Source organism: Pogoniulus pusillus, chromosome 26 (assembly GCF_015220805.1).
Source record: "Pogoniulus pusillus isolate bPogPus1 chromosome 26, bPogPus1.pri, whole genome shotgun sequence".
In the NCBI taxonomy this organism is placed as follows: Eukaryota; Metazoa; Chordata; class Aves; order Piciformes; family Lybiidae; genus Pogoniulus; species Pogoniulus pusillus.
Window position 1 is genome coordinate 4,974,247 of NC_087289.1, and position 26,100 is coordinate 5,000,346.

A 26,100-nucleotide genomic window follows, 5' to 3' on the forward strand; every position below is an offset into this window, starting at 1 on the left:
TGTCAGACTCCAGTTCCAGCCCCAGTGCCCCAGAGCCTGGCTCAGCTGCAGCCTAGATGCTTGCATGCCCAGCACCAGCTTAGGGGACAGAAGCACCCTGCAATGCCCCTGTCCTCGTCCTGCTCCCACCAGTGTCTCCCACCCTGCTTAAGAAGACGTGGCTGTCACAGATCAGTGATGCTCAGACCCCTCAGAGGCTTTATTGAACACACAAGATGTGATGAAGGTTTTTTGAGGAAAGGCAGCTGCTCTCTTGTGAACAAAAAACATTCTTTTTCTTCTAAAGTTTCTGATATGGGAGTTGAAGTTTGGCCTCACACACCCAGCGGAGGCACCAAGCAGACTCTGGCTTGATGCAGAGAGTCGCCCCCTCTTCCTGGGTAAAGGGCCTGGGGAGCACTCAGGGAGGGATGTGTGGAGAGACAAAACAGGATGTCCACCACAGCACTCAGGGGCTCAGCCACAGCTGACCCACACGAGATGTGAAAGCCTATTCCCCGGGTGCTAGGGAGCTTCACGAGGCAGTGTGAGCGGCACAGCAGGATGCAGGGAGGGCAGGGGTGAGGGACGCAGTGGGGGAACCCAGCAGCGAGGAAGGGCCCACAGGCAGCTGCTCAGCTGCAGCTGGGGAAGGGCAACTAAAGCACCTGTCTCCTTGGGACAAGTCTGGGTTAGAGACATGAACTGGTGCCAGTGAAGCCGGCTGCAGGGGCTGAACGAGCTGCCCTGTGTGGTGGGCAAGGCTAATAGGTGCTGGGGGGTGCAGGGGACAGAGGATGAGCAGGAGCAAAGATCTCAAAGGATTAGCTGTGACGCAGACCATGCCGCAGGTGTGTGACCTCCCAGTTACTCGTCCTCTCCATCTGCAAAGAAGAAGTGAGGATTGCTTGGCCACTTCCTCTCTGGGAGCCCCAGGGGAGTTTCCATGCAGGGAACAGGGACAGAGGGAAGTGGCTGGTGGAGAGGAGACGCCCACTCACCAATCTGCTCCTCTGATTCAATGTCCTCCTCCTCTGAGGAATCTGCTGGGGGTTGCAAGAAAGCCTCACATCAGCTGACAGCACTGACCACATTAGCTGCAGTCCTCAGCCATTCCCAGTGCTGTCACTCTCAGACTGGTTATGGAGATGCCTCTCACAACACTACACAGCCAAGGGCACAGCACACCCTGCATGTGAGCACCCAGAAACCCTATCCAGGGCTCTTGCTTCTTTGACTATGGGGTGGCTGGGACGTTCTCCCTCCCAGCTCTGGGCACCAAGATGGCATCATCCAGGCACACACAGGCTGTCAAACCCACCTTCGCCAGGTGACTGGTATCCATCACAGCCAATCTTGGGTCTCTTCTCACTGTAGCGGGCACAGAGGTGGGCACTGCCTGCCTGGTTACAGCACCAGTCATACAATTTCAGCTCCTGGTCTGGAGGTAAAAGGGACAGTAAGCAGCTGAAGAGAAGAGGCGAGGGAGAAGGGCTTGCTCCAGGCAGGCAAGATGCTTGCCTCAGCTTTCGGCAGGTCCACACTCCCTCTAAGGCCAGCATCATGCCAGGAAACAGGCTGGCACAGAGATTAAAAGTATGTACAGACTGCAGCGATGCCAGCCACAGCTGGGGAATGCCAGGGCTGGCTGGACTTACCACGGTAAGGGGATGCTAGCCTGGAGGACTTCCAGTACCTCTCCTGCCGGCCCTCGATGAGCTGGCCCTGGCTGTCATACAGGCAGCGGACACTGGCACCGTGCTGGTTGGGGGCGGCTGAATGCAGCATGGAGACACGGGCAGCCCACCAGCCTGCAACAGGGTGGCAGTGAGCGTTGGCACAGCTCTCCCTGGCCAGCACCCAGCCCTATTTTCTTTGCCACCCTTGCAGAGGAGGGTTGGGAAGGACAAGTTGGGATGAGGAGGGTGGGGAAGCAGCACATCCACTTGCCTCTGCGGCTGCTCTTGAAGCGTGGGTCCTGCTGCCCTTGTTGCAGGGAGCAGGGGCAGGCAGGCAGGCCCTGGTTCCACGTCTGTGGCTCCTGCTGCCGCCCTGTCCATGCCAGGCACTTCAGCCGGTAGTTGAAACCCGGGCGGCTCTCCAGCTTATAGATCCACAGCCCACGGAGGTCTTAGCAGGGAGAAAAACCACAAGCTGTCACCTCTGTCCCAGGGAACCACAGGGCCAGTTGTGGCTTGAGGTGACAATCTAGTCATGCTGATGCTGGAAGCTAAGCCCACACTGATCCCCCAACTGAGTGACCCCATGACTAAGAGCCACCCAAGAACAGGGAAACATGAAGAGGCTCTTGCCAAGGAAGAAAGCCTTGAAACAGAGCCTTTGCAATGAGAAGGGCCTATGGACACACACCAAGAGTGTCCAGGCTCAGGGCATAGCTGGTACCCAGGGGAAACACTTCACGTGCTTGGAGAGGACAGCCTGGTCTCTGTGAACTCAATGAGAGCCTTGTCACAGCAGCACGTTGGATTTCATACCCTGGGAACAACCTCCTCCCCGTCCAGCCCTTCCCCAACCCCTGAGGGTCTGCATAGAATCATAGAATCAACCAGGTTGGAAGAGACCTCCAAGATCATCCAGTCCAACCTATCCCCCAGCCCTAGCCAGTCAACTAGACCATGGCACTAACCTCCTCCCCCTCCAGCCCTTCCCCAACCCCTGAGGGTCTGCATGAACTCACCCAGCCCTGCAACATTACCTGTGTTGTAGCCCCTGAACTGGTCAGGGCGATATTTGACTGCTGGAGGTCTCTTACTCAGGTCATCGTTGCGGTAAAAGCCATCCCCACTGCATGCAGAGGAAAAGGGGGAAAATCAGAGGTCACCCTTCCCAGGTGGAGTGATCCCAGTCTCAACCTGAGTCAGCAGGGCCCCACTATACCCAAATCGCAACTCCAGGGACAGAAGGGCAAAGGTACCAGCTTCCCCAGCCTCCTGCCCCCTCTCTCCGGGGTGCACCTGGTTTTAAGTGCTGCTCCTGCTGCATGGTGGGCTGAAGTCACAGACATCTCGAGATCCCTGGGAGCCTGGTTTCCAGTCTTTTTACAGGCAGCATGGAGCAGAAACCCGGGAGCAACCGGGTGCAGGCAGGCACACACGCATGCCTCTGCCGCCCGCGCTTCCCGTCCCAGCCACCTTTTCCTTACCCAGCTGCAGCAGCAGCTAACGAGCAAGCCCTGGAGACGTGCATGGGGCGAGATGTAATGCGAGGAGGCAGGAAGCGACTGCTCCGGCCAAGCAGCGGAAATCCCTTCCCTCCACTGGTACAAAGTTCGTTAAACACCCCCAATTCCCCACTCCTTCCACTCGAACCACCAAGATGCTGTGGGCCCAGGACCACAGAGGGATGTGTGAATTTTACCAGCAGTGCAGCCCAGCAGATCATGCTGGAGGAGGCATAGGATGGATGTTAGGAGGAAGTTCTTCACAGAGAGAGTGATTGGCATTGGGGTGGGCTGCCCAGGGAGGTGGTGGAGTCACCATCCCTGGAGGTGTTCAGGAGGGGCCTGGATGAGGCACTTGGTGCCATGGTCTGGTTGATTGGATAGGGCTGGGTGATGGGTTGAGCTGGATGATCTTGGAGGTCTCTTCCAACCTCCTGGTTGATTCTAGGATTCTATCAGTGTGCTGCAGCACAAGCCAGCCACTAATGGGGCAAATTTGGGTTGGAGGCTCCTATATGCTAGGCTATGTGCGTATGCAGACTCCACCTGGGCTGCCCTCATCCTTGCAGAGAAATCCATGGGACAGAGGGGAAGGACTTAAACCAGGCAAAGCTGGGAGGGGGAAACAGGTTCATGGAGGTAGGGGTTGGGTTCTGAGTCCCCTGTACCTGGTGTAGCCGACGAGCACATTGTTGGCAGCAAGCTTGGTGTAATCCCATTGCATGCCTCCATCCTTGTAGAGCATCAAGACGTAGGACCTGAAGCCATCAGTGGTCAGGATGGCCTGGTATGTGATCGTCTAGGGAGAAGCATTGTAGGCAAGTAAGAAAGTGAACAAAAGCTGTTGGGTTTCAAACTAGGAGTGTGGGTCAGTGCTCCTTGGAGAATGTCAGGGCTGAGGTCCTGATGTGCAAGTCAAAAGTAGTCTGAGCTGGTTTGCATTTTGCATGGAAAATGTGATGGTTGCACTTTGACGTCGTGCCATGAAAAGCCTCAAATTCACTCCATTTGATGCTTCTGAAGAGCAGCACCATATTAAAGAGAAAGATTTGTGGAGCAGACAGAGTTCAATTAAAGATGTCCCCCTCCAAAAAAACAAACCCTGAAAACCACCAAAACATGGGCACAGCCCAATTCTTTTGGCAGACATCTTAAAGACTGACCTGTTTTACAAAATTGATTCTTTTGAGGCACAAAGAATAAACCCATAGGCCTTGGGTTTATTTTCTGACAACTCAACAAGCCCTTGAACTCCATCAGCCCCTTACCCTCCGGGTGTCTGTCCGTGCTGTGTAGGCAGGAGCTTTCTCCCAGGTGATCTTCAGGGTCCAGACTGCAGAGTAGGAAGACCTCAGGTAGCGCCGAATCTTCTCTTCCACATCCCGGATGAACGGAGGCTTGGCTGTGTTAAGGGTGAGGAACTCCTGCAGGGTAGGTACACCCACATCTGTGTTAGATCCCACTAGGGCCAAGACAGGTCTAGTCTGGAGCTATGCATGGAGCATTGTGTCTAAAGGATCAGGCCTTTAGATGTGGATGGCTCAAGAGATGACACACACACAGAACCAACAGCTCTTAGATTTGACCCAGATAAGAGAAACACTGCTCAAAGGCTCCATCACAGAATCATAGAATCAACCAGGTTGGAAGAGACCTCCAAGATCATCCAGTTCAACCTAGCACCCAGCCCTAGCCAGTCAACTAGACCATGGCACCGAGTGCCTCATCCAGGCTTTTCTTGAAGACCTCCAGGGACGGTGCCTCCACCACCTCCCTGGGCATCAATCACATCTCAAGGGGCATCCACAGAATTGATGATGATTTTATCATCAAAAGGTATTTCATGCAACCACACACCTGAGTGACTTCACTTACCTGGTAAAACGTTGTGCCAACGCCTCTGGAGAAGTCAGCATTGTCCCAAAACACAGCAATCATAGGAACCTCCTCGTAGCCATTGAAGCCACTGGGAGGAGGACTGGGGTATGTGAAGATGTTGCTGTCTGAGGCTGGGAAAATGATTTGTCCATTGTCTGTAAACTGAGCAGAGAGATGCCTCCATGAGGTGAGGACAGGACCAGTGGCACACCCTGAAGTGAGGCTGGCAGCCCTCCCATTTCCAAGCTCCCTTTGAGCAACACCCAAGGAAGACCAACACTGAAATGTCCACGAAGCCACTTCTTTCTGCAAACAGACCTCAGTAGTATCCCAACTGATTTGCCCCCACAAAGGTCCCGTCCCAGGCACTTGGCCCCCAGTGCCTCCCCCAGGGTTTAGGGGAACAGCCACTTGCCAGACAGCAAATCAAGCCGAGGCAGACTCACGTAGAGAGAGTCGCGCAGGGTTTTCCCAAATGGGAATCCAGTCTCAGGCTTGAAAAGTGGAGAGTTAAAATCCACCCTCCTCTCCACGTACTCTCGATCGTTTTCCCTCGCTCCATACCCATAGAGGGGCACAGCTGCAGCTGGAAAAGAAAACAAACCCCACAAATCCACTTACAACAAAGCCTTTGGTCCGTGCCAAAAACACAAAGAGCTGAAATGATTCTTTCTAAAGGGACACAGCAGGAGGATGGGGGGAGGGGCACTGCCAACAGCCACCTGAGACATCCTGCAGGTCACCTTTCTTTGTAGGAGCTTTCTCCCATCCCTTTCACTGCCTTACAGCTGCTCTAAACCCATTGTGATGGCCTTTGTGGTCACTGTTCCCTCCTGCTCCAGTCTTGTTGGTGCACCACAGTAAAGGGCTGCTATTAGAATGGGAAGAACATTGCATGGGGCTGTGGTAGGAGGACAGCAGGGAATTAAACACCCACAGCCTTTCTAGAGATGTTTACCATCTCCAGCTCCCTATTTATGTCTGTTAAATAAAACAATGCATTTGGAGAGGCTCAGCCTGCCAAAAATACAAGCTCATGTGCAGGAGCGACTCCTTCTGCATCTTCCCTGGAGGTTCCTGGTCCCACATGACCGCCTCAGCCTCTGGATCACTCCTGAAGGTCACCCAGGATGATCCATCAGGAAGGAGGTCAGATATGCTCCTTCCACCCAGGCTGCCACATGAGCATCACGTACCTGTGGGGCTGGGCAGCGGGGTCGGGGCGGCCACTGGCTCTCTTGGTGGAGCTGGAAACACAGGGGACGATGAATGGGAGATGGCAGTGGCTGCTCCTGGCCTGGTGAACACTCCCCTGACCCCAGGGAGTTGGGCTGGCAAGGTTGGGCTGGCAGTGGCTGGGCTGCAGGACACAACTGGGCGTACGGTGGTTGGGGGCTTCCCCTGTGCTCCCCTCTGGCCTAGGAAGGCTGCAGTGGGGCTTGCCCCATCTGTGGCAGGGGCTCTCTTTGGCAGGGTGGTCAGCTCTCTGCCCAAGAATGGCTGCAGGGCAGTGGGTCTTGTCCCTGAGGTCTTTGACTCTGGGCTGCCAGCAGCGATCCCAGTGGCAGGAAGGCCAGGGAGCCCTGCATTCCCCTCCAGTGGGGAGTGACTGGGAGTCTCCACGCTTGCCCCAGCTCCAGTGGTGCTGGGAAGGAGCTGAACCGTGTCCCTTCGCCCCGCTATTGCTCCAGGGGGCACAGCACTCACTGCCTCTGGCACAGGGCTGTCAGCGTCCCCAAGGGGCACTCCAGGGCTTCCCGGCTGGTGGGGAACCAGGGGCAGGGTAGGTTCCCCTGGCACAGCAGCCCCCAGCTCTCCCCTTCCCTCTGCAGAGGACCCTGCTATGGACTCACGTGGCAGGAGCGGAGCGGGAAGCCCAGGGCTGGCAGATGTCCCCGCTGCAGCCGTGTCTCTCTGGGGAGCAGGAGGCAGTGCTGGGGCAGCGTTGGGGGATATGGGGATGTGGGGCAACGTGTCTCTTGAAGGTGCTGGGATTCCTGAGGCCACTTTGTCTTCAAGAGACCATTTCTGAGCACCTCCAGCATCTCCTGCCAACCCACCCGGTGCCCCTGGCACCAGGGATCTGCTCCCACTCTGGCTGCTTGGGGAAGCGTGGGGGCTCCCTTTGGATTCAAGCCCTGAGCTCAGCCCATGCCCAGGAAGAGGCAGAGGTGCAGCCAGCGAGGAGGCTGCGCTGTCAGAGACACTGCTGCCATCTGGAGCCACCGGGACCAGGGGCTGCGTCTCCTGAGGGGAGGCGTTCACTTTTGTTCCTGATGAGATCTGAACGATGGCTCCTGTGCTTTCTCCCAGGCTGGCACCAGGGGAGGGTCCCCCATCGACCGAGGCTCCTCCAGGCAGATCCACCACATTGACTTGGCTCAGTTTTGCATCAGAAGGTCCAAGACTGGCACCACTCTGGATGCCAGGGGCTGGCACAAGGGATTGCTCAGAGCCAGCAGCCTCCAAGCTTGTGCTCAAGCCACTGCCAGCTCCACCAGCTCCATTAGTGGTATCAACGACTGTCCCAGATGTTGAAGACCTCTCTGTAGATGTAGAAGATTCAGGCTCTCCATCAAGGGTTCCTGAAACAGGCACTCCCTGTCCAGCAGTGGCCTGAGACTGTCCCAGGGACTCTCCATCACTAGGCACTTCACCTGCCCCTTCTCCTGCAGCAGGAAAGACCCGAGGGCCAGCATCCAGGGAAGGCTGAAGAGCTCCAGGAGCACTGCCCGCTCCTGTGAGGGTACTTGAACTGTCTGGATTCGAAAGTGAGGATGATGCAACCACACCACTGGAAGAGGCAGCATCAGACGAGGAACCTGCACCAGGTAGCTGATCCACCCCAGCTGCAATCTCGCTGCCTGCAGTGGAGCTCAAGGATGGCTCAAACCTGATTCCGGTGCCTGCTCCTCCCAGTGCCTGTTCTGTATTGCTGTCTCCACGCCCCTCTGCTGCTGGCAGACCCAGGTTTGTGCCAAGCTGGTCCCCAAGGACAGATGATGGAGCTCCTGCTGGTCCAGAAGCTGCTAAGCCACTGCCTGGTCCATTGGCTCCAGGAAGACCTACTCCTTGGGGAGCATCAGCTGCTGTCCCCCATGGCTGCGATCCCTGGAGAGACGGAGACGCTGGTGCTCCTGGTGCAGCACCGAGGTCAGGGCTGGCTGGTGTCTCTGCTCCAGACACAGCCTCTGAGGGTGGGTAAGCAGCCCCAGGAGCACTGGCAGGCTCACCGGGCAGGTTTCCTGGTCCTTCAGTATCTGAGAGATCAGGCTCCAACCCAGCAGCACCGGGAGGTGCAAGACCAGGTGGAGGCACTTGTCCTAATGCCCAGGCTGCTTCTGCTCCATCCCCAGGAGCTGGGGGATTGCCATTCCCTGGACCTCCTGCCTGTGCTGCACCCTGAGCCCCCTGACCCTGAACCCCAGCAGTGGGCCCTGCCAGTGCCTCAGGTGCAAAAGATGATGGGTTGGAGGCATCTGAAGCTGAACTCAAGTCTGTGCCAGGTCCACTGACTCCCTGAGAAGCACCAACTGCAGTCCCCCACGGCTGTGTTCCCTCGAGAGATGGAGGCACTGGTGCTCCTGGTGCAGCACCGAGGTCAGGGCTGGCTGGTGTCTCTGCTCCAGACACAGCCTCTGAGGGTGGGTAAGCAGCCCCAGGAGCACTGGCAGGCTCACCGGGCAGGGTCTCTGGCCTTTCAGACCCTGAGAGATCAGGCTCCAACCCAGCAGCACCGGGAGGTGCAAGACCAGGTGGAGGCACTTGTCCTAATGCCCAAGCTGCTTCTGCTCCATCCCCAGGAGCGGATGGAGGAGGCAGTTCAGCATTCACCAAAGCTCCTGCTCCCCCAGCTGGCAGCTCTCCAGCGTTAGCAGAATCCTGCTGAGCACTGATGGTCGAAGGGCTTGTGTCACTCTGCGTATCTGCATAGGGATTGCCATTCCCTGGACCTTCTGCCTGTGCTGTGTTCCCTGCACTCTGAGCCCCCTGACCCTGAACCCCAGCAGTGGGCCCTGCCAGTGCCTCAGGTGCAAAAGATGATGGGTTGGAGGTATCTGAAGCTGAACTCAAGTCTGTGCCAGGTCCACTGACTGCCTGAGAAGCACCAACTGCTGTCCCCCACGGCTGTGTTCCCTCGAGAGATGGAGGCACTGGTGCTCCTGGTGCAGCACCGAGGTCAGGGCTGGCTGGTGTCTCTGCTCCAGACACAGCCTCTGAGGGTGGGTAAGCAGCCCCAGGAGCACTGGCAGGCTCACCGGGCAGGTTTCCTGGTCCTTCAGTATCTGAGAGATCAGGCTCCAACCCAGCAGCACCGGGAGGTGCAAGACCAGGTGGAGGCACTTGTCCTAATGCCCAGGCTGCTTCTGTTCCATCCCCAGGAGCTGGGGGATTGCCATTCCCTGGACCTTCTGCCTGTGCTGCACCCTGAGCCCCCTGACCCTGAACCCCAGCAGTGGGCCCTGCCAGTGCCTCAGGTGCAAAAGATGATGGGTTGGAGGCATCTGAAGCTGAACTCAAGTCTGTGCCAGGTCCACTGACTCCCTGAGAAGCACCAACTGCAGTTCCCCACGGCTGTGTTCCCTCGAGAGATGGAGGCACTGGTGCTCCTGGTGCAGCACCGAGGTCAGGGCTGGCTGGTGTCTCTGCTCCAGACACAGCCTCTGAGGGTGGGTAAGCAGCCCCAGGAGCACTGGCAGGCTCACCGGGCAGGGGCTCTGGTCCTTCAGTATCTGAGAGATCAGGCTCCAACCCAGCAGCACCGGGAGGTGCAAGACCAGGTGGAGGCACTTGTCCTAATGCCCATGCTGCTTCTGCTCCATCCCCAGGAGCTGGGGGATTGCCATTCCCTGGACCTTCTGCCTGTGCTGCACCCCCTGCACCCTGAGCCCCCTGACCCTGAACCCCAGCAGTGGGCCCTGCCAGTGCCTCAGGTGCAAAAGATGATGGGTTGGAGGTATCTGAAGCTGAACTCAAGTCTGTGCCAGGTCCACTGACTGCCTGAGAAGCACCAACTGCAGTCCCCCACGGCTGTGCTCCCTCGAGAGATGGAGGCACTGGTGCTCCTGGTGCAGCACCGAGGTCAGGGCTGGCTGGTGTCTCAGCTCCAGACACAGCCTCTGAGGGTGGGTAAGCAGCCCCAGGAGCACTGGCAGGCTCACCGGGCAGGTTTCCTGGTCTTTCAGACCCTGAGAGATCAGGCTCCAACCCAGCAGCACCGAGGTCAGGGCTGGCTGGTGTCTCAGCTCCAGACACAGCCTCTGAGGGTGGGTAAGCAGCCCCAGGAGCACTGGCAGGCTCACCAGGCAGGGGCTCTGGTCCTTCAGACCCTGAGAGATCAGGCTCCAACCCAGCAGCACCGGGAGGTGCAAGACCAGGTGGAGGCACTTGTCCTAATGCCCAGGCTGCTTCTGTTCCATCCCCAGGAGCTGGGGGATTGCCATTCCCTGGACCTTCTGCCTGTGCTGCACCCCCTGCACCCTGAGCCCCCTGACCCTGAACCCCAGCAGTGGGCCCTGCCAGTGCCTCAGGTGCAAAAGATGATGGGTTGGAGGCATCTGAAGCTGAACTCAAGTCTGTGCCAGGTCCACTGACTCCCTGAGAAGCACCACCTGCTGTCCCCCACGGCTGTGCTCCCTCGAGAGACGGAGACGCTGGTGCTCCTGGTGCAGCACCGAGGTCAGAGCTGGCTGGTGTCTCTGTGCCATCAGCAGCAGGCAGGGTGTTGGTCCCAGCCTCTGAGGGTGGGTATATAGCCTCAGGAGCACTGGCAGTGTCGGTAGGGGACGGCAGCAGTTGCTCTCCAGTGGGGATCTGCCACGAGATAGACTGTAGGGAAGGTTTGACCAGACCCACAGCTCCCATATCCCCTCTGGGCAGTGCAGTGCCTGGGACTAGGAGATTTGTGCCACTCTGTGCTTCAGTGGGAGCCTCTGGGGCCAACGGTGGTGTAGCCACATCTTCTGCTGCCTTGGGTGCTGCAGGTGCCTCGCTGACTGCAGGTGACAGGGCTGAAGCAGGAGGCTCTGATGACACCCCAGGAGCTCCCTGTCCATTCTCATCACCATTTTCTTTTGGTGCCAGTGAAGCAGTTGGGCTCAGCACTGCCTGGCCAGGGAGCAGGGGGTGCTCCTCTGGGTTTCCCACTGTTCCTGACACTGTCAGGCTCTCTGGAGGCAGGTGAGATGAGCTGGCTGTGCTGAATTCATCATTTACTGCATTTCCCACGTTTTCAGACACCGAATCCAAGGGACTTTCCTCAGCAGCCCTTTCTCCTGTTGGCTCTGGGGTGATGCTCACAGCACTGCTCACTGCCCCGTCCTGCTGGGTTGTAAGCAGCTCAGGGCTTGGATTTGAGAAGTTAGCACTAACATCACTTTGGATATCCACTGGCAAGGTTACTTCTTCCTCAGCTGCTCCCCTGGCTGTGGTCAGCTCTTGGCTTGGCAACACGGTGACACTGGCACCCACGGGGCTGCCAGCAGTTGGCTGTGCCACCCAAGCAGCTGTCAGTGGAAGGGTGGTGGTGAGGTCTAGATCTTCTGTTCCTTCTCTAGTCACAGCTCTGAGGATGCCCTCCTTCACATCTTCAAAGAAAGGGGTGGTCCCCAGTGGGGAACTGGGGGTGGCCTCAACTATGTTAAGGTCTGCTTCTGGGGTAACAGTGAAGTGCTGTCTGGAGATGGCAGGAGTGGTCGTGGCTGCAGCAGGAGCAGCAGAGTCCCTCTCAATATCCTGAGAGGTGTTCAGAGGCTTGGTGACATTTGTCAAAGCTGGTGCTGTGGTTCCATACTTGCTTGTCACTGTCACCAAAGAATTCAACTCAACCCTAGGAGAGGAGGTTGAGCTCGACAGGCTTCCAGCAAGGATGCTCTCAGCTGCCTCAGCATCTGCTGCTGCAGTGGTTGTCTCCACAGTGCCCACCAGCAGGGCACCAGGCCAATCCCCCTCACTCTCTTCTGTGACAGGAGAAGCTGTCCCCTCAGCAAATGGCCCCTCGGTAGTGACAGGGACAGCAGCAGCCCCAAGCCCTGCAGAGAAGCACAAAGAAGCAAAGCATGATACTATGTGCAGCACCCAGCAGCCTGCTTAGCTCCGTGGTGCATCTCCCACTGCTAAGCATCAGGAAGCTCCCATCCCTTCTTAAACCCTACTGCCTCATCCTGCAGACTTACAAGGCTCTGATTTAAGGGCTGACTGCACCCTGGGCTGCCTTAGGCACAGCACAGAACCTTTTGTATCCCAGCATCAGCAGCCATGGCTGAGAAAGGACAACAGTCACCACATGTCAAGGAGAGACACTGGTGCTAGCATGCAGTTAAAGGCAGTCACTGCAACTGGGGATGGTACTGCCTGGCCACAGCGGGGAGAGATGGGGCCCAGAAAGCCTAGTTCATAGCCTCAGGGGAGTCTGTGAAGCTCTGCTGCCTGAGGACAGCCCTCAGCCCTCTTTCCAGGGACAGCTCTGAGTACAGCAGCTTCTGCAGAGCCTAAGGGGTTCTTGCATTTTGTCACCTTTTCAGTGTCTAAGGGGCACTTAAATACACTTTACCCAAAGGCCTGTGCCAGACAGAACAGCCAGGGCTTAGTGAAACATCTCCTGGCTGCAAAAAGTTTCTGACACACTGTAGTTAAAGCAGGTTCCTTAAACCTCTCCTGGGGTGGGATCTTGGCTGCTCAAGCCCCCCACCCTGCTTGCCTCTGGCTGGGTGCAGGCACTGAGGGTTTCCTGCCCATGGAGGGAACATTCAAGAACTACTAGGATCAAATCCTGCTTATGGCTCCTTCCTCCTGCTGCCAAAATCCTGCCCCACATCCAGGAGCTTGTCTGAAAGAAGAAGACACCACTCCACATCCCAGGCTTTTCTCCCAACACCCACTGGCACCCATAGGTGATGTTCCACCCAGTCTTATTTTTAGGAGAGGCATGTGGGCTCTGGGGAGACCAAGTCACCATCGCTGGCTCCAGAAGGAGCCAGGCAGATCTGCTGACACTTGGCTTTAGGTGGCTGCAATTAAGGGAGATGAAGGGCACCCTGAGGGCGAGACCCAGAAGGGTTTACCGCAGACTGGCAGCCCCAGTCTGCTTCCCATCCCGGTTCTCCGGTTCATCAGGTTCCCCCTGCCAAGCAGACAGATTTCCCGGCAGCAGAGGTGCCTCCAACCTCACCACTGGCTCAGATCGTTAGCCTGTGGATAGCTTGTGCTGGAGTCATTAACAAACATCATCTCCTATGCCAGACCAGTCCTCAAGGGGTCCATCCTTCCCCCGTTCCCCCTTCTGGCAAGGCTGCTTCCTCACTATCTTCTCCAGCTGAAATAAGCTCTTTGCACAATCCCCCTTAGCCCGACTTGCTCAGCTGCTTCCCTCCCCATCTCAGGAAAAACAAAGTGCATCTGTCAATGCCTCCCCCCCCAGTTAGTTTGGCACACTCCACCCCAGTAAATCCATATTTTGTCTTCATTCTTCCAGGCAGAGCAGGAAATGCCAGCTACCCAACGACGCCCATTCATGGGAAGCTTCTGCAAGAGGGGCCCCAGCACAGAGCGCTGCCATTCACTCTCCCCCGGGGACATGGGAGGGATTGGAGCATCCCTGGAGCCCTGCTCTGCCGACTGGCTTCCCTTGGATCCCTTGCTGGAGGGGCACATGGCTGTACATAAGCTGCCAGGCTGGGCTCTCACCTTCTCCCACAGGTCCACACCTGAAACCAGCTCCTCAGGCAGATGCCTGCCCTGTAAAACACTTTTCTAGCTCGTTGGCTGCAGCATACTGCAAAGACTAGTCATAGGAGGAATTTCCAGTGCAGCCAGGAAGGAAAAGCATCCCCCAGGTGTGCCTGCTGTGCCCTGCAAGAGCTTGGGTAGCACATGCACTCGCAGAAAAGTACAGGACATACCGTGTAGAATCCATATGCAGCATCCCACGAAGGTGGAAAGTGTCCATCCTCTGCTCCCCATGCCTCAGGCCTCCGTGCAGGCAGAGCACTGGAAAGCTCAAAGGGAAGCCAGAGCAGCAAGGAGCTGCTCCCTCTGTCCCTCCCTGCCTGCCTGCCACTCCTGCAGAACTGGAGTCCTACAGGTGCGATCCTGCTCCTACTCCCTCCTATTTATAGGCCGAAGGAGGCAGGTTGCAGCCGCTGTCCCCTCCCGCCCCGGGTGCTTTCCCTCCAGTGTCCCCATCACCGTTTCCTTTCTGCCTAGCCCTCCCCCTTCTAAGGACTGGATGTCCTGTTCACCTGGGCATGAGTTGATAGTTACCCAGAGGCCACCCTGCAGAGACTCAGTCCCCCAGGGACCTGGGCACAGACCAGTGCAGCATCCTGGACCACCGGCTGGTGAAACTGATCCCAGAGCAGTGCACGGCACTACCAACAGTGGCATGGCAGCCACCCCACAGACCTCACAACCCCACAGCAGCCTCCTCATAGCTCCCATGGGACCTGTTCCCCACGGCAGCCATAGACCCCACAGGACCTGTTTCCCATGAAGAGGAGGGGGCCACTGAGCAGTGGGTGGTGATACTGGGGCAATGCCAGCTGTTGCCACCACACCTGTGAGGACATCACAGGCACTAACTCAGTAGCTGAGCTGTGTGTCAGCCCAAGGCAAGGCAAAACACAGAAGTCCCCACTTGGCTCAACGCTTCCCCAGGAGCAGAGGCAGGTTATAAACCAGGGAGAGGTATGGCTGGGGGCAGACCCTGAGATGTTAGCTGAGCCCCCCAGCACTGAGCTGCAACTGTAAGCACTGGAGCATGCCTCAGTGGGGTTTTAAACCTGCACCCCTGTATGGACACAGCAGTGCTGGTGTGCTGGGAGGGCCAAGGAAGCTCCTCTGCAAGGTGGGACCAGCATCCCCAAAGCACAGAACAGAAGAGGCAGCCCCAGACCCCCTCTCCTGCTGTGGGGATTCCGTGGGTCACTTCACTTCTATGTGAACTTCACCTGGGTCTCCTCAAGCTTTCCCCCTTCCCCTGGATAATAATTCCCACTCCCCTTGAAAACTGCTGCCAGCTCCCCCTGCGATCAGCGTTACATAAACCTCCGCCACTACAGGGGTTTGTAATCAGTTAAATGCTTCTTAACCACTAATGCCCCCGGGCAACTCCTGTAAAGAGTTATTAGGGGTGTTAGGCAGTACGCAATGTCCCACCGGAGCTGGCCCCCGCTGGGCAGGTGGCAGCGGCAGGGCACACCGAGTGGCACCCCGACCCACCGGCTAGGCAGCAACGACAGGGGACGTGCCGGGGGGAGGGGGGCAAGTCACGGCCAATGAAACCCCATTCTGTAAGCCCACGCATTCCCCCCGGCAGGAGCAGGGCAGAGGCAGTAACCCAAGGCAGAGGGTTGCTGGTCCGGAACAAATGAACGCCTGCGCACTGGGAATGCCAGCGTGGGGGCGCAGCCGGGGGCGGACAGCGCGTCAGGGGCAGGCAAGCGGCGCTGCTGATCGCCATCAGCTCGCCCAGCCGGAGACCACCTGAGCGGCCGCCGCACCTGGGCAGATGGAGGATTACAGGGGTGTAAACTTGCCGTGGGAGAGTCTTTCCCGCCCGTGCTGACGGCGCCGGATCGCTTTGGGAAGCCAGCCGGACAGGGAATATGTGCTGACACTCGAGGGAGCTGCTCCAGCTGGCGTTTGAGGTGCAAACCGTGGTGGGAACCACGGGGGCTGTTGCAAACGTGCTGCTCGGCATAGGGGAAAGTGACACAGCTCCCAGCCCACTTCACTCCCAGGTCCTGCCCACGGTCTCCTGGGACCAGCATCATCTGGAGACCCTCATACCTGTGCCTCCTGCCAATGCTGTCCCCAAAAGCCATGGCTGCTACTCCAGCAGAGTCACATGGGTGACAAAACAAGCTTGTCCCTCTGCTCTGGTGCCAGCACACCTCCCAGAAAAGCCTGCAGCCCCCATGGGTGTCATCTTTTGCTGATCATGCCCTATTTTTATGCTGGGAAGGGGTTTTTCCTTGATCTTCCTGCACCAGCTATACTGGAGACCAAGGTCCTGGCAAGCCACCAGGTCCTGCAAGGATAATTGTCACTTGCAGCTATCTCTGCAGTTCTGAATCATAGAATCATAGAATCAACCAGGTTGGAAGAGACCTCCAAGATCGGATGATCTAGCACCCAGCCCTATCCAATCAACTAGACCATGGCACTAAGTGCCTCATCCAGTCTTTCCTTGAAGACCCCCAGTTATCAGTAATTGAAGCATCGTATGGGCACCAGAACCCCTCAGGAGCATGCAGACAGGGGTAATGTCATGAATCCTGGCTCCCAGGGGCTCTGCACCATCCAACACAACATGGCCCAGAATGGTGCCTTATCAGCCTTCCTGGAATTAATAGGCTGGGTGTTTCAGCCCTGCAGAAGTCCCAGCATCTCTTACTGGCACTGCTCTGGCCTCCTGGCAAGGGCATTTGGAGAGGGCTCAGCAGTGGTGGTGGTGGTGAACCAGGTTATCCATCAACCCCACTGGTTCTGGATGACTTGGCAAGATGGGTGTGTTGCAACACCCTCCTGCAGGAAAGCAGGAGCCAGGCTATAGCCACTGGCAGGGGTGAAAGTGAGTGGGACACTGGAATTAACACCTGAGTCACAAGACACTTGAGACACACACCTGACAATGCTGCTGGGCCCTCTGAAAGTGACAGTGCTGGGAACAGGGTCTGCTCTCTGGATAGTAAGTTACAGTGAAGAGGATGAGAAATTATTTTGGGGACGGGAAAGCAGCAGGACCTGGATCCAACCTCTCAAGTCTTCTCTGGCCAGGGGTCTGTGGCAGGTGAGCAGCCATGGGATGAAGGTGGTGGTCAGCATCGTGAAGGATGGCAGGTACAGAGAGCATGGGCAGTGTCAGGAGCCTGTCAGAGGTCTGTTTCCCCCAAGCCTGGGTGGTGTCCCTCATGCCCATGGAAGCCATGTCCTCCAACCACGTCCTTCTCCCTCCCAGGCTGGGACCACGAAAGCTCAGATGGGCTGAAGCGTCTCCTCCCCCTGCTGCCCTCCGACCGTGATAACGGTGGAAGGCAGCTGTGCCGGCAAGGGGACAGCAAGTGCCCCGGTCACCTTTTCATCCCGGCACTTCAGGACCTTTTCCTCCCTTTGTGACGCATTTTGGCTCCATTACCCCAACCTTGGCCCCTGGCCATGTCCCAGGGCCTGAAGTTATGGATTCAACAGCCGGAGAAAGCAGCTCAGTGGGATGCAGTGTGGGAGGACTCCTGGCCTGGCTCCAAGGCGTAGGCAGAGCACGAGGACATCTTTCCCAGCGTATCGCCAGGCATCCGGCACGAGAACCCCTTCCAGCAGGCTTTGCCTCGCTCCCCAGCTCCCTGTGCAGGTGGTAAGGGACCTTTCTTGGTGCCAGCAGCTCCAACGAGCCCCTTAAAGCCAGGCAGCAAAGGAGCAACCCTGGGCTGCAAGCGGTGTCCCAAGTGAAGCATCTTGATGAGCATCCTGGGCTGTTTCCAGCCCCAGCCCAGCTTTTGCAAGCCCCTGCAAGCCAGCAGGCAGCTGGACGATCCCGGGGTGTTCTCCCCCATCCTGTTTGCTGCTGACTCCTTCCCAGATAGGTGACAACTGGGGAAGACCAAGAGGCTTGCCAACCCACAGCCCCGTGCACCCCCTCACAGCCCTCCCCGTGCCCAGACAGCAGAGGCTGCCAGCGAGGAGCAGGGTTTAGCCGCAAATAACCCAACAAGCAACACAGCTACTTTGCTAATGATTTCAGTTTTCAATCTCCCAGAGAGGTGACTTGCTTAGGCTAATAATTGCTTCAGTTGGATTTTATCTGGCTAATTAATCAGTTAATAAATGACTTTGCTGCAGGGGGACAGACGCTGCGGCCGTCTCTTTAGCTTGGGACTGGAAAAACACAGGGAAGGAGCACAGCCTATGGGACTTCCACAGTCTCATGGTGCATGCAGCTGCCCCGGCAGCTGTGGGGTGTCATGGGGCAGAGAGCACCAAACTGGGGACTCTCAGCCTGTTGGGGTGCTAAGCTGTCCTCCACGGTATCTTCAGCAGCCCCTGCCAGAAGGGGACAGTTCTGAGCCCCTCTCTGAGCTGTGAAGATTTTGGGACTCAGATGGTGTTCCTTGCTGGTACCTCTGCTAGACAGCAAAGCTGAAAATCAGGGCAGGCAGCTTGGAAAGAAGTCATCTTTGCCACAGAAAATGTGGGATTTCCCTTTGCTGCCCTGCCCATACTTGCATGGGTGTGCTCCTCTGTCAGCAGCACCCCAGGCAAGCCAGGGAGAGCTGTTGTGCTGGGCTCTGATGTTGCCCTCTGCACTGCAGGGCTCAGGAGCTCAGCTGGCCCCAGCATAGGACTCAGATGGGAGAGGGAGACTCTTTTCCTCTCCTGTTTCCTTCCCAGAGCCACCCATTTTGGCCGACTCTGGATGTGGAGTTGCCATGGAGCATCTCTGAAAGACCTTCATAGCTTCCCTGGGATGCAAATTTTTGGAGGTCACTCTCACCGAGCCCCTGAACGTCCTGGGCACAGCAGCACTGAGGGATCCAGGTGTCTCATCTCTCAGTCCCCAGGGTGACTTTCATGGCTGAGCCAGCTCAGTCCCAGTTGTAAATGCCCAGCACCGCAGGGTCTGCCTCCTCCCAGCCTCATAGCAGCACCAGTGGGAGAGTGCCACTGTGTGAGTCGGGTCTGCTGCAGGGTTGTGGGAGGACTCAGGCTCCACAGACAGGCTGTGAGAAGGGGCAGGGGCACACCAGCCCACAGGGAGCACTTGGGCTCCTCTGGGGGTGCAGAGTGGAGGACAGGGGAACCCAGGTTCAAGGGGAAGCAGTACAGGTTGCTCCAAAGGGCTGCATTTCCATGGAATAAGGAACTGTAACCAAAGGCTTGTCAGTCCACATCAGTGCCAGCTGGGCAAGCAGCAGCAGTCAGGTCCTCCTCTGCCCTCGCCACTCCACTGCCAAGCCAGCACATGGGAATGCTGTCTGCAGGTCCTGGCGGAGCTGGGGGGAGAAGACAATCGTCAAACCATGTCAGAGAGGGTCCCCCTTGCTCCCCACCTAGGAGGGGCCTGAGCCTGGAACACTTCTAACAGAGTCTCCTCTCCAACTGAAAGGGCTCCAAGTGACATTCAGTGTGAAGCCCAGATGTTCCCCTCCCACTGACTGACCCTTGCCCCATCTGGCTAGGCTGTGGCTGACAGATGCAAAGTGGCACCCTCTTCTGGCACACCTCACCTTGGACAAGACCAGCTCCTGCACTGTGGTGTTCCCCAGGTCCAGAGGGACAGTTATCCTTAGCGACAGAAAGAGGTGAGATGCACCTAGGGACAAATAAAGGGTCTCTGGTTATTGCCCTTGAGTCTTGGGCTGCACCAAAGGATCTGGAAGTCTCTCCCCAGGATAGTTGGAACAGAAGCAGGATCTATCCCAAGTTAATCATGTCGTGGGCATTGCACTGCCTGGAGAAAAGCCCTCCATCTGTACAGCAAACCCCATGTCCCACAGAGCACAAACGCCCCCATGTTGAAAGCACAGCAAAAGCAGTGGGGCTCCAAGACTCCCTGCACTGGCCCCTGGAAGCCCAAAGCCACCAGTGCCTGGGGGGTGGAAATGTCTGTGGGGCACTGCACTTACTGGTGTTGGGTGTGATGGTAGGGCAAACAGGAGGGGTCGTTGGCAGGTCTGTAGGGTTGCTGAGGGTAAGCTCTGTGGTCTGGGTTGAGTCGATGGTGGAGGAAGAGGGCTCCGTGCCTGAGCAAAGCAACATTATGTTAGCATTGCCTGCAGATGCAGGAGGCTGCTGCTACAGCCAGGGACAGACTGAGTTTAAATGAAGCCACCTACACAAAGTCACCTATATGAAGCCACCCAAGTACAGCTCAGCATTCCCATGGGGATTTGTTAGCCTGACCATGCTCCTGCCCTTTTGACATCTCATGGCTGTACCCACCTGTGGCTGCACTGGGAGTTACAGGTTCTGTAAGGGTGCCCAGGGTAGTCCCTAAGGTCAGAGTGGAGATGCCAGGGGTGGTCTTGGCCATGGTCCCTCCTGTCTGGCTAAAAGTGGGGCTGCTCCTGGGGAGTGTCATGCCAGTCCTGGGCTCCTCTGTTGTGTCAGATGGGGTTGTCAAGGGCTCAGCTGAAGCAGTTGTCAGCGCTGGTGTGGTGGAAGGAGGTGTAGAAGGTGAGGTGTTGTCGTTCCCCATGGATGTGCTGGACCTTTCCAAGTTGGAGGCTCCTGTTGCAGGTCTGGAGGAGGGGATAATGGCTGTGGTGGTAGAGTCAGTGGTGGACAGCAGTGCTGAGGTCTCTGTGGGTGTTAGGGAGGTAGAGTGAGTCAAGGGCATGGTTGCTGTCACATCTGTGGTGGTGGTCCCTGTAAAGAGCTTAGAGAATAAGGTGCACAAAGGCTAGCAGTGAAAGTTTAAGACCATGGCTGTGCTGGGGACAGCACAGAAATACCACCAGCACGACTTCCCTGAGGGGCCCACAGCTATAATTCAGCCATGGAGTGTCAGAATCACAGAATCATTAAGACTGGAAAAGACCTCTAAGATCATCAAGTCCAAACATCAACACCACCATCATGCCCACTAAACCATGTTCCAAGGTGCTCTGTCGACATGTATTTAAACAGCTCCAGGGACAGTGACTCCACCACTTCCCTAGCAGCCTACCCTAACTCCTGACTACTCTTCCAGTGCAGAAAATTTTCCTAATATTCAATCTAAACTTCCCCTGGTGCAACTTGAGACCATTTCCTCTTGTCCTATCACTAGTCACTTGGGAGAAGAGACCAACCCCCACCTCACTGCAACTTCCTTTCAGGTGGCTATAGAGAGTAATAAGGTCTCTGCTCAGCCTCTTTTTCTCCAGACTAAACAACCACAGTTTCCTCAGCCACTCCTCATAAGACTTGTTCTCCAGACCCTTCACCAGCATTGTTACCCCTCTCTGGACACACTCCAGCATGTCAGTTTCTTTCTCATGTAGTTCACCATCCTGCATGGATCAAACATGTAGATCCCTGGATGAGCATCAGAGCAAGGCAGGCCACATCAAGCCCTAGCCTGACAGAGCACAAACAAGCCATGGGCATTGCTGGTCTCAGGGCAGAAACTCCTGGAGGTGCCAGCACTAAGACTTGTTCCGTCACCTTCACTCGTTCCTGGAGGAAGTCAGACAGACTCGACTGACAGGAAGAGCCTTGCAGGAACTGGTGACCAAGGGACAGGCTGGAACTGCAGCAGCAACAGTTTACACAAACCTCTCTGCTGCAGATAGTCAGGAACTGATAGCGCTGGGTGTAAATAATGGGAACGGGGGAGCCGGCCCCACAGAGGGGGGGCAATGAGGCACGAATCCCAGCTTGCAGATCAGAGTGAGTTGGAGACGTGCAGTGACCCATGAAAGCTCCTCGGGTTGGGGTGGGGAGGGCATTGTGTTGAGGGATGCAGGAGGGCTGTCCTCTTTGCACGCACAGCCTCTGTGCCTGGCAGCCTGCTGTCCCTGGGGAAGCACAGGCATCTGTGACCCCCTCCAAAAAGATGCACAAAGCAGCCTGTCTGCCTGGGCCTTTGCCAAGGGCTGCCTCTGAGGTTCCAGCTCTGAGATGCCAGGCTGGATTCCCTGGTGAACCCAAAACAAACCAAGTGAGTCTGAAGCTCTGTCCACATGGGGATGGAGAACCAAGCCACGAGCTACTGGCTGCTTTCAGCCATCCTCGCTAGAAAATCCCAAAGCCCCCAGCAGGCATCAACAGCCTGAGATGATGAAAGCAGCAGCTGGTTAAATAATAATGTGAAGAAGGACAAAGGTCTGATTCCAGCCCGTGTCCAGGTGGGCGTCTGCACTGAAGGGCTTCATCCTCACACAAAGGAGGGGCTGGAAGCCCAACTCTCCTTCCCATGTAGCAAACAGCATGCACAGCATTTCACTCTCTGCACCCAATATCTGCCTGTTGTGGGCGTAGAACCCCAGCACCCAGGGGAACAATGCTCCCCACTCACCCCACGAAGACCATCGCATCCCACTCAGCCCTTACCCAGAGTGAAGCGTGGCACAGCGAGGCTCAGCAGCAGGAACAGGGGGAGCCCTCCTCTCTGCCCAGCCATGTCCAGGCAAGTGGAAGCTGATGCCTCTCTGGCAAGCAGCGCTCCGAGCACTCACCACAACCCCAGCACTGGGGTTTCCAGGTCACCTTCACCGAGCAGAGGAGCATCCAGGTGGGTCCTTTTACTCCCCAGGTGTTGGCAGTGAAGTAGGGGTTTCCACCCAACACAGAGACTCCCAGGGCTAGGCACAATGCCGATTGACATCAGCTGTATGTCTGGCCCCACGAGCAGCAGGCAGAGCCACCACTGCTGCAGAGAAGGTTCTCTGCTTGCCAAGGGGACGGTGACAAGGTGAAAAAAACCAGAAAAGCAGCCAGGCTGGCAGGGAGCTCTGCACCCTGCCACGGGATGGTGTTCGGCAGTGGCTCCCAACGCCTTCAGGAGACAAGAGCTTGCTCTGAGCGCGGGGCGCTGGGAGAGAATAGGCAGCGCTCAGGAAGGGCGTGCTCCAAGCCCAGGGTTTGTCCCCTGGGCTGTCTGTACAGCCATCACTTCCCCGTGTTACCGCATGTCACGGATGAAGCGTGCTGCTGACAGACAGAGCCACTTCCTTCTTCTCGGGGTCAGGGTCGAGACGAGTCGGAGGTGCCTAAAGGCACTGGGCTAGGGTACAGGCAGATGGGCATGCTGGAGGACTGCCAGAGCACAGCCATTCTGCTGCTGCGCAGGTACACCGGGGCACTGCCAGGGCACAGATGTGGGGAGGGCATTGCTAAGGTACAGCCACTCTGCTGTGGTGCTCTTGTGCTGTCAGCGTCAGGCCAGGGTACTGGTACTTTGTCAGGATACAATTGCTCTACTAGGGTATCTGGACACCAGGAGAACTGCCAGGGGGCATATGTGTGGCAGGGGCACAGGGTCAGGGTGCAGTTTCAGTGTCAGCTACAGGTACATGCAGAAGGACATTGCCAGGGTACAAGTGTAGCCCCAAGGTAAAAAGTCTGGGAAACACCACCACTGCTGGGGCACAAGCATGCAGGGAGGGGCACTGCTAGAGTAGAGCTGTCTGGGGGTACTGCTGAGGTGTAGTCACACTCCTAGGGTGCAGCCACAGTGCTGGGCTACAGTCATACATCAGGGAACAGCCAGGGTGGTCACATTCCTGAGGTACAGTCGTGCTGACGGGATACAGCCACACTGCCATGCTACAGCCACATAATCTGGCAACAACCAGGGTACAGTCACACTCCCGGGGAACTGCCATACAGGCAGGGCACAGCTGGGGAACTGCCATACTCCTGAGGTGCAGCCACAGAGGCAGGGGACAGCTGGGGGACAGCCACACTCCTGGGGAACTGCCATACTCCTGAGGTGCAGCCACAGAGGCAGGGGACAGCTGGGGGACAGCCACACTCCTGGGGAACTGCCTTACTCCTGGGGTACAGCCACAGAGGCAGGGGACAACTGGGGTACAGCCACACTCCTGGGGAACTGCCATACTCCTGGGGTACAGCCACAGAGGCAGGGGACAGCTGGGGGACAGCCACACTCCTGGGGAACTGCCATACTCCTGGGGTACAGCCACAGAGGCAGGGGACAGCTGGGGGACAGCCACACTCCTGGGGAACTGCCATACTCCTGAGGTGCAGCCACAGAGGCAGGGGACAGCTGGGGGACAGCCGCACCAGCCTGGCCGACTCCTTCATCCCGCCCCCTCCATCCCGCCCCCTCGGCTGCCAGACTTTCCCCAGACCCCGCCCCCCCTCCCTCTCCAATCCGCGCCGCTTTTCTCGACCCGGTCGGTTCTCGGTGCCGCTATTCCCGCCCGGGCTGGGCACGGGAGCTGCGCTCACCGGCGGCCGTCTCAGAGGCTGCCAGGATGGTGGTACCAGGGCTGGTCCTGACCGTCTGGCTGAGTGCGGGGGTGCTCCCCCGGACCTCCGTGCTGATAACGATGTCCGGCGGGGTCGCGGAGGACTCGTCCGAAGCAGCGGCAGCAGTGGGAGAAGAGGCGCTGCCGGGCCCTGGCGATGTGCTGTCGAGTGGCGCGGTCACGGCTGGCCCTCGGCGGGTGCTAGTGCCAAGGCTGGTGCCCACCCAGGGCGAGGGGAGAAAAGAGGAGGTCGGGGCAGGCGGCGGGCTCGTTTCCACTCCAGATGAGCTGAGAGCCGGAGCCATGCTGGTCCCCACAGACGTGACGATGGTTGCCACGGCAACACAGTTGGTTGTCATGGCCGTGAGAGTCGGAGTCGGGGTGCCAGTGGTGAACTCCAGCCCTTCTGGGGTGAGCTTAGGCTTCACCGTGGTGCTGGCAGGAGACCCAGAAGTGCTGCGGGCTGTACTGCCCCTTGCCTGTGGGGCTGCGGTGCTGGCATCCGTCAGCACCTCTGTAGTGGAGGTTTCAGAGCTGACGGGAGGGATGGTGGCTGTAGTGGTGGAGTCAGTGGTGAGCAGCACTGTTGTGGTCTCTGTGAATGCCAAGAAGGTAGGGAGAGTTGGGGAAATGATCACTGTTACATCTGTGGTGGTCCTTGCAAAGAGGTGGAAGAATAAGGTGTGCAAGGAATGGCAGTGAAAGGCTGAGTCCATGGCTGTGCTGGAGGTAGGACAACACAGCACCCCCAGTACGACCTCTTGGAGCTATGCACGAGCTATGGACCATCAGCAGTGGGGATCCACCACCCTCCATAGATCAAACACGTGGACATCCTAAACGGCAATGTGATCACCAGCAAGGCGGGGCATGTAAATCCCCCAGCCTGATAAAGCACGAACAAGCCATGGGCACTTATCTCAGGGCAGAAATTGCCATGGGCACCAGTGCTAAGACCTGTTCCACCACCTTCACCCATACCTGGAAGAAGTCAAACTTGACTGAAGGGAAGAGCCTTGCAGGAACTGGTGGCCATAAAATGGTAACTGATCACCATGAGGTGGTCTGGAACCACAGCAGCAGCAGCAGTTTACACAAACCTCACTGCTGCAGACAGTCAGGAACTGATAGCTTTGGATGCAATTAATGGGAGAAGGGGAACCAGCCCCACAGAGTGGGGGCGGAGAGGTACAAAGTCCAGCTCATGGGCACGTCTTTACAAATGTGCAGTGAACCATGAAAGCTTGGGGCAGGGGTTGAGAGATGCAGGAGGAGGGGACATTGCTGTATCTTGAGACTTGCAGGAGGTGCAAGCTTCAGGTTTACTCCTTGAGCACAGCTCAACACTTGCTCTTGCTTTGTGTCAACTGCCAACATCAGGCTATCATTTGCAGTTTTTCAGGAACAGAACGTCCTGGTGATACCATCATCCAGGCAGGGCTGCTGCTGCTGCTAGGCAGGCCATAGCAAAGGCAACGAGCCCAGCAGTGACTAAGGTTCAGCAAGGAGGACCAGATGAGACCCAGGACTTCTCTGCCCAGATGGAGACACGAGTGAGAGGCAAAAGAAATAAAGCCCAGCATGCCATTCCTGTCTTACAAAGAGCAACCTTGTTTGTTCAGTGGGAAAGGGCTAAGACATCAGAGAGTGAACAGGACCCACAGTGTTTCACATCTATGGGTGAAGTCACCCCAGGGCTACCCACCACCCTGAGGATGCTTCCCACTCACCATCACCACCCACCGCATGAACAGCACCGCTTATCCCTTACCCAGCGTGAAATCCAGCATGTCAAGACTCAGCAGCAACAGAGGAAGAAGCAGCCCAGCTCCTCTCTGCCCAGCCATGTCCAGAGCCAGCACCTCTGCTGCCCACCTGGAGATAGGGTCCTGCACCCGGAGACACCGGGCGAGGGGATGGAGCAGGTGGGGAATGAGGCTACCGAGTGACGGCTGAAGGTGGCCGAAGACGCTTCCTTGTTCCAGGAGGCAGGGAGGGGTGGCACCGGCGGGCACTGCCACCCCTCCCTTGAGCCGGTGTTTCGTCGATACTGGCGTGCTGGAGCCACGGGCGCAGCCCCGGCCCTGGCGCGTAGGGGGCGGGGCCGGGTGCTGGCACCACGCCCCTTTGAGGGTGGGCCCCGCGTGG

At 57.3% G+C, this 26,100-nt stretch overlaps 2 protein-coding genes across 4 annotated transcripts; both read right to left on the bottom strand.

The window, feature by feature from the left end:
- Positions 1-175: 175 nt before the first annotated feature.
- LOC135186881 (mucin-4-like) lies at positions 176-6,974 on the bottom strand. 3 transcript variants are annotated; one of them, XM_064165038.1, is made up of 12 exons: positions 6,892-6,968; positions 6,235-6,285; positions 5,485-5,624; positions 5,036-5,200; positions 4,429-4,584; positions 3,829-3,959; positions 2,696-2,784; positions 1,930-2,109; positions 1,638-1,790; positions 1,301-1,420; positions 981-1,025; positions 176-863 (listed from the first exon to the last, which is right to left on the bottom strand). In XM_064165038.1, exons 4-12 carry the CDS (start codon positions 5,096-5,098, stop codon positions 847-849), a joined length of 954 nt encoding a protein of 317 aa, XP_064021108.1. In that variant the 5' UTR covers positions 5,099-5,200; positions 5,485-5,624; positions 6,235-6,285; positions 6,892-6,968; the 3' UTR covers positions 176-846. The 3 variants fall into 3 exon arrangements, with proteins under 3 accessions (XP_064021108.1, XP_064021109.1, XP_064021107.1); XM_064165039.1 differs by lacking the exon at positions 6,235-6,285 and having other exon boundaries at positions 6,892-6,974; XM_064165037.1 differs by lacking the exon at positions 6,892-6,968 and having other exon boundaries at positions 981-1,022; positions 6,235-6,296.
- Positions 6,975-17,004: 10,030 nt separating this feature from the next.
- On the bottom strand, positions 17,005-25,991 carry LOC135187101 (mucin-2-like). The gene is made up of 6 exons (XM_064165500.1): positions 25,724-25,991; positions 23,933-24,547; positions 19,976-20,335; positions 19,660-19,776; positions 19,261-19,346; positions 17,005-19,026 (listed from the first exon to the last, which is right to left on the bottom strand). Exons 1-6 carry the CDS (start codon positions 25,797-25,799, stop codon positions 18,952-18,954), a joined length of 1,329 nt encoding a protein of 442 aa, XP_064021570.1. The 5' UTR covers positions 25,800-25,991; the 3' UTR covers positions 17,005-18,951.
- Between the last annotated feature and the right edge of the window lie 109 nt (positions 25,992-26,100).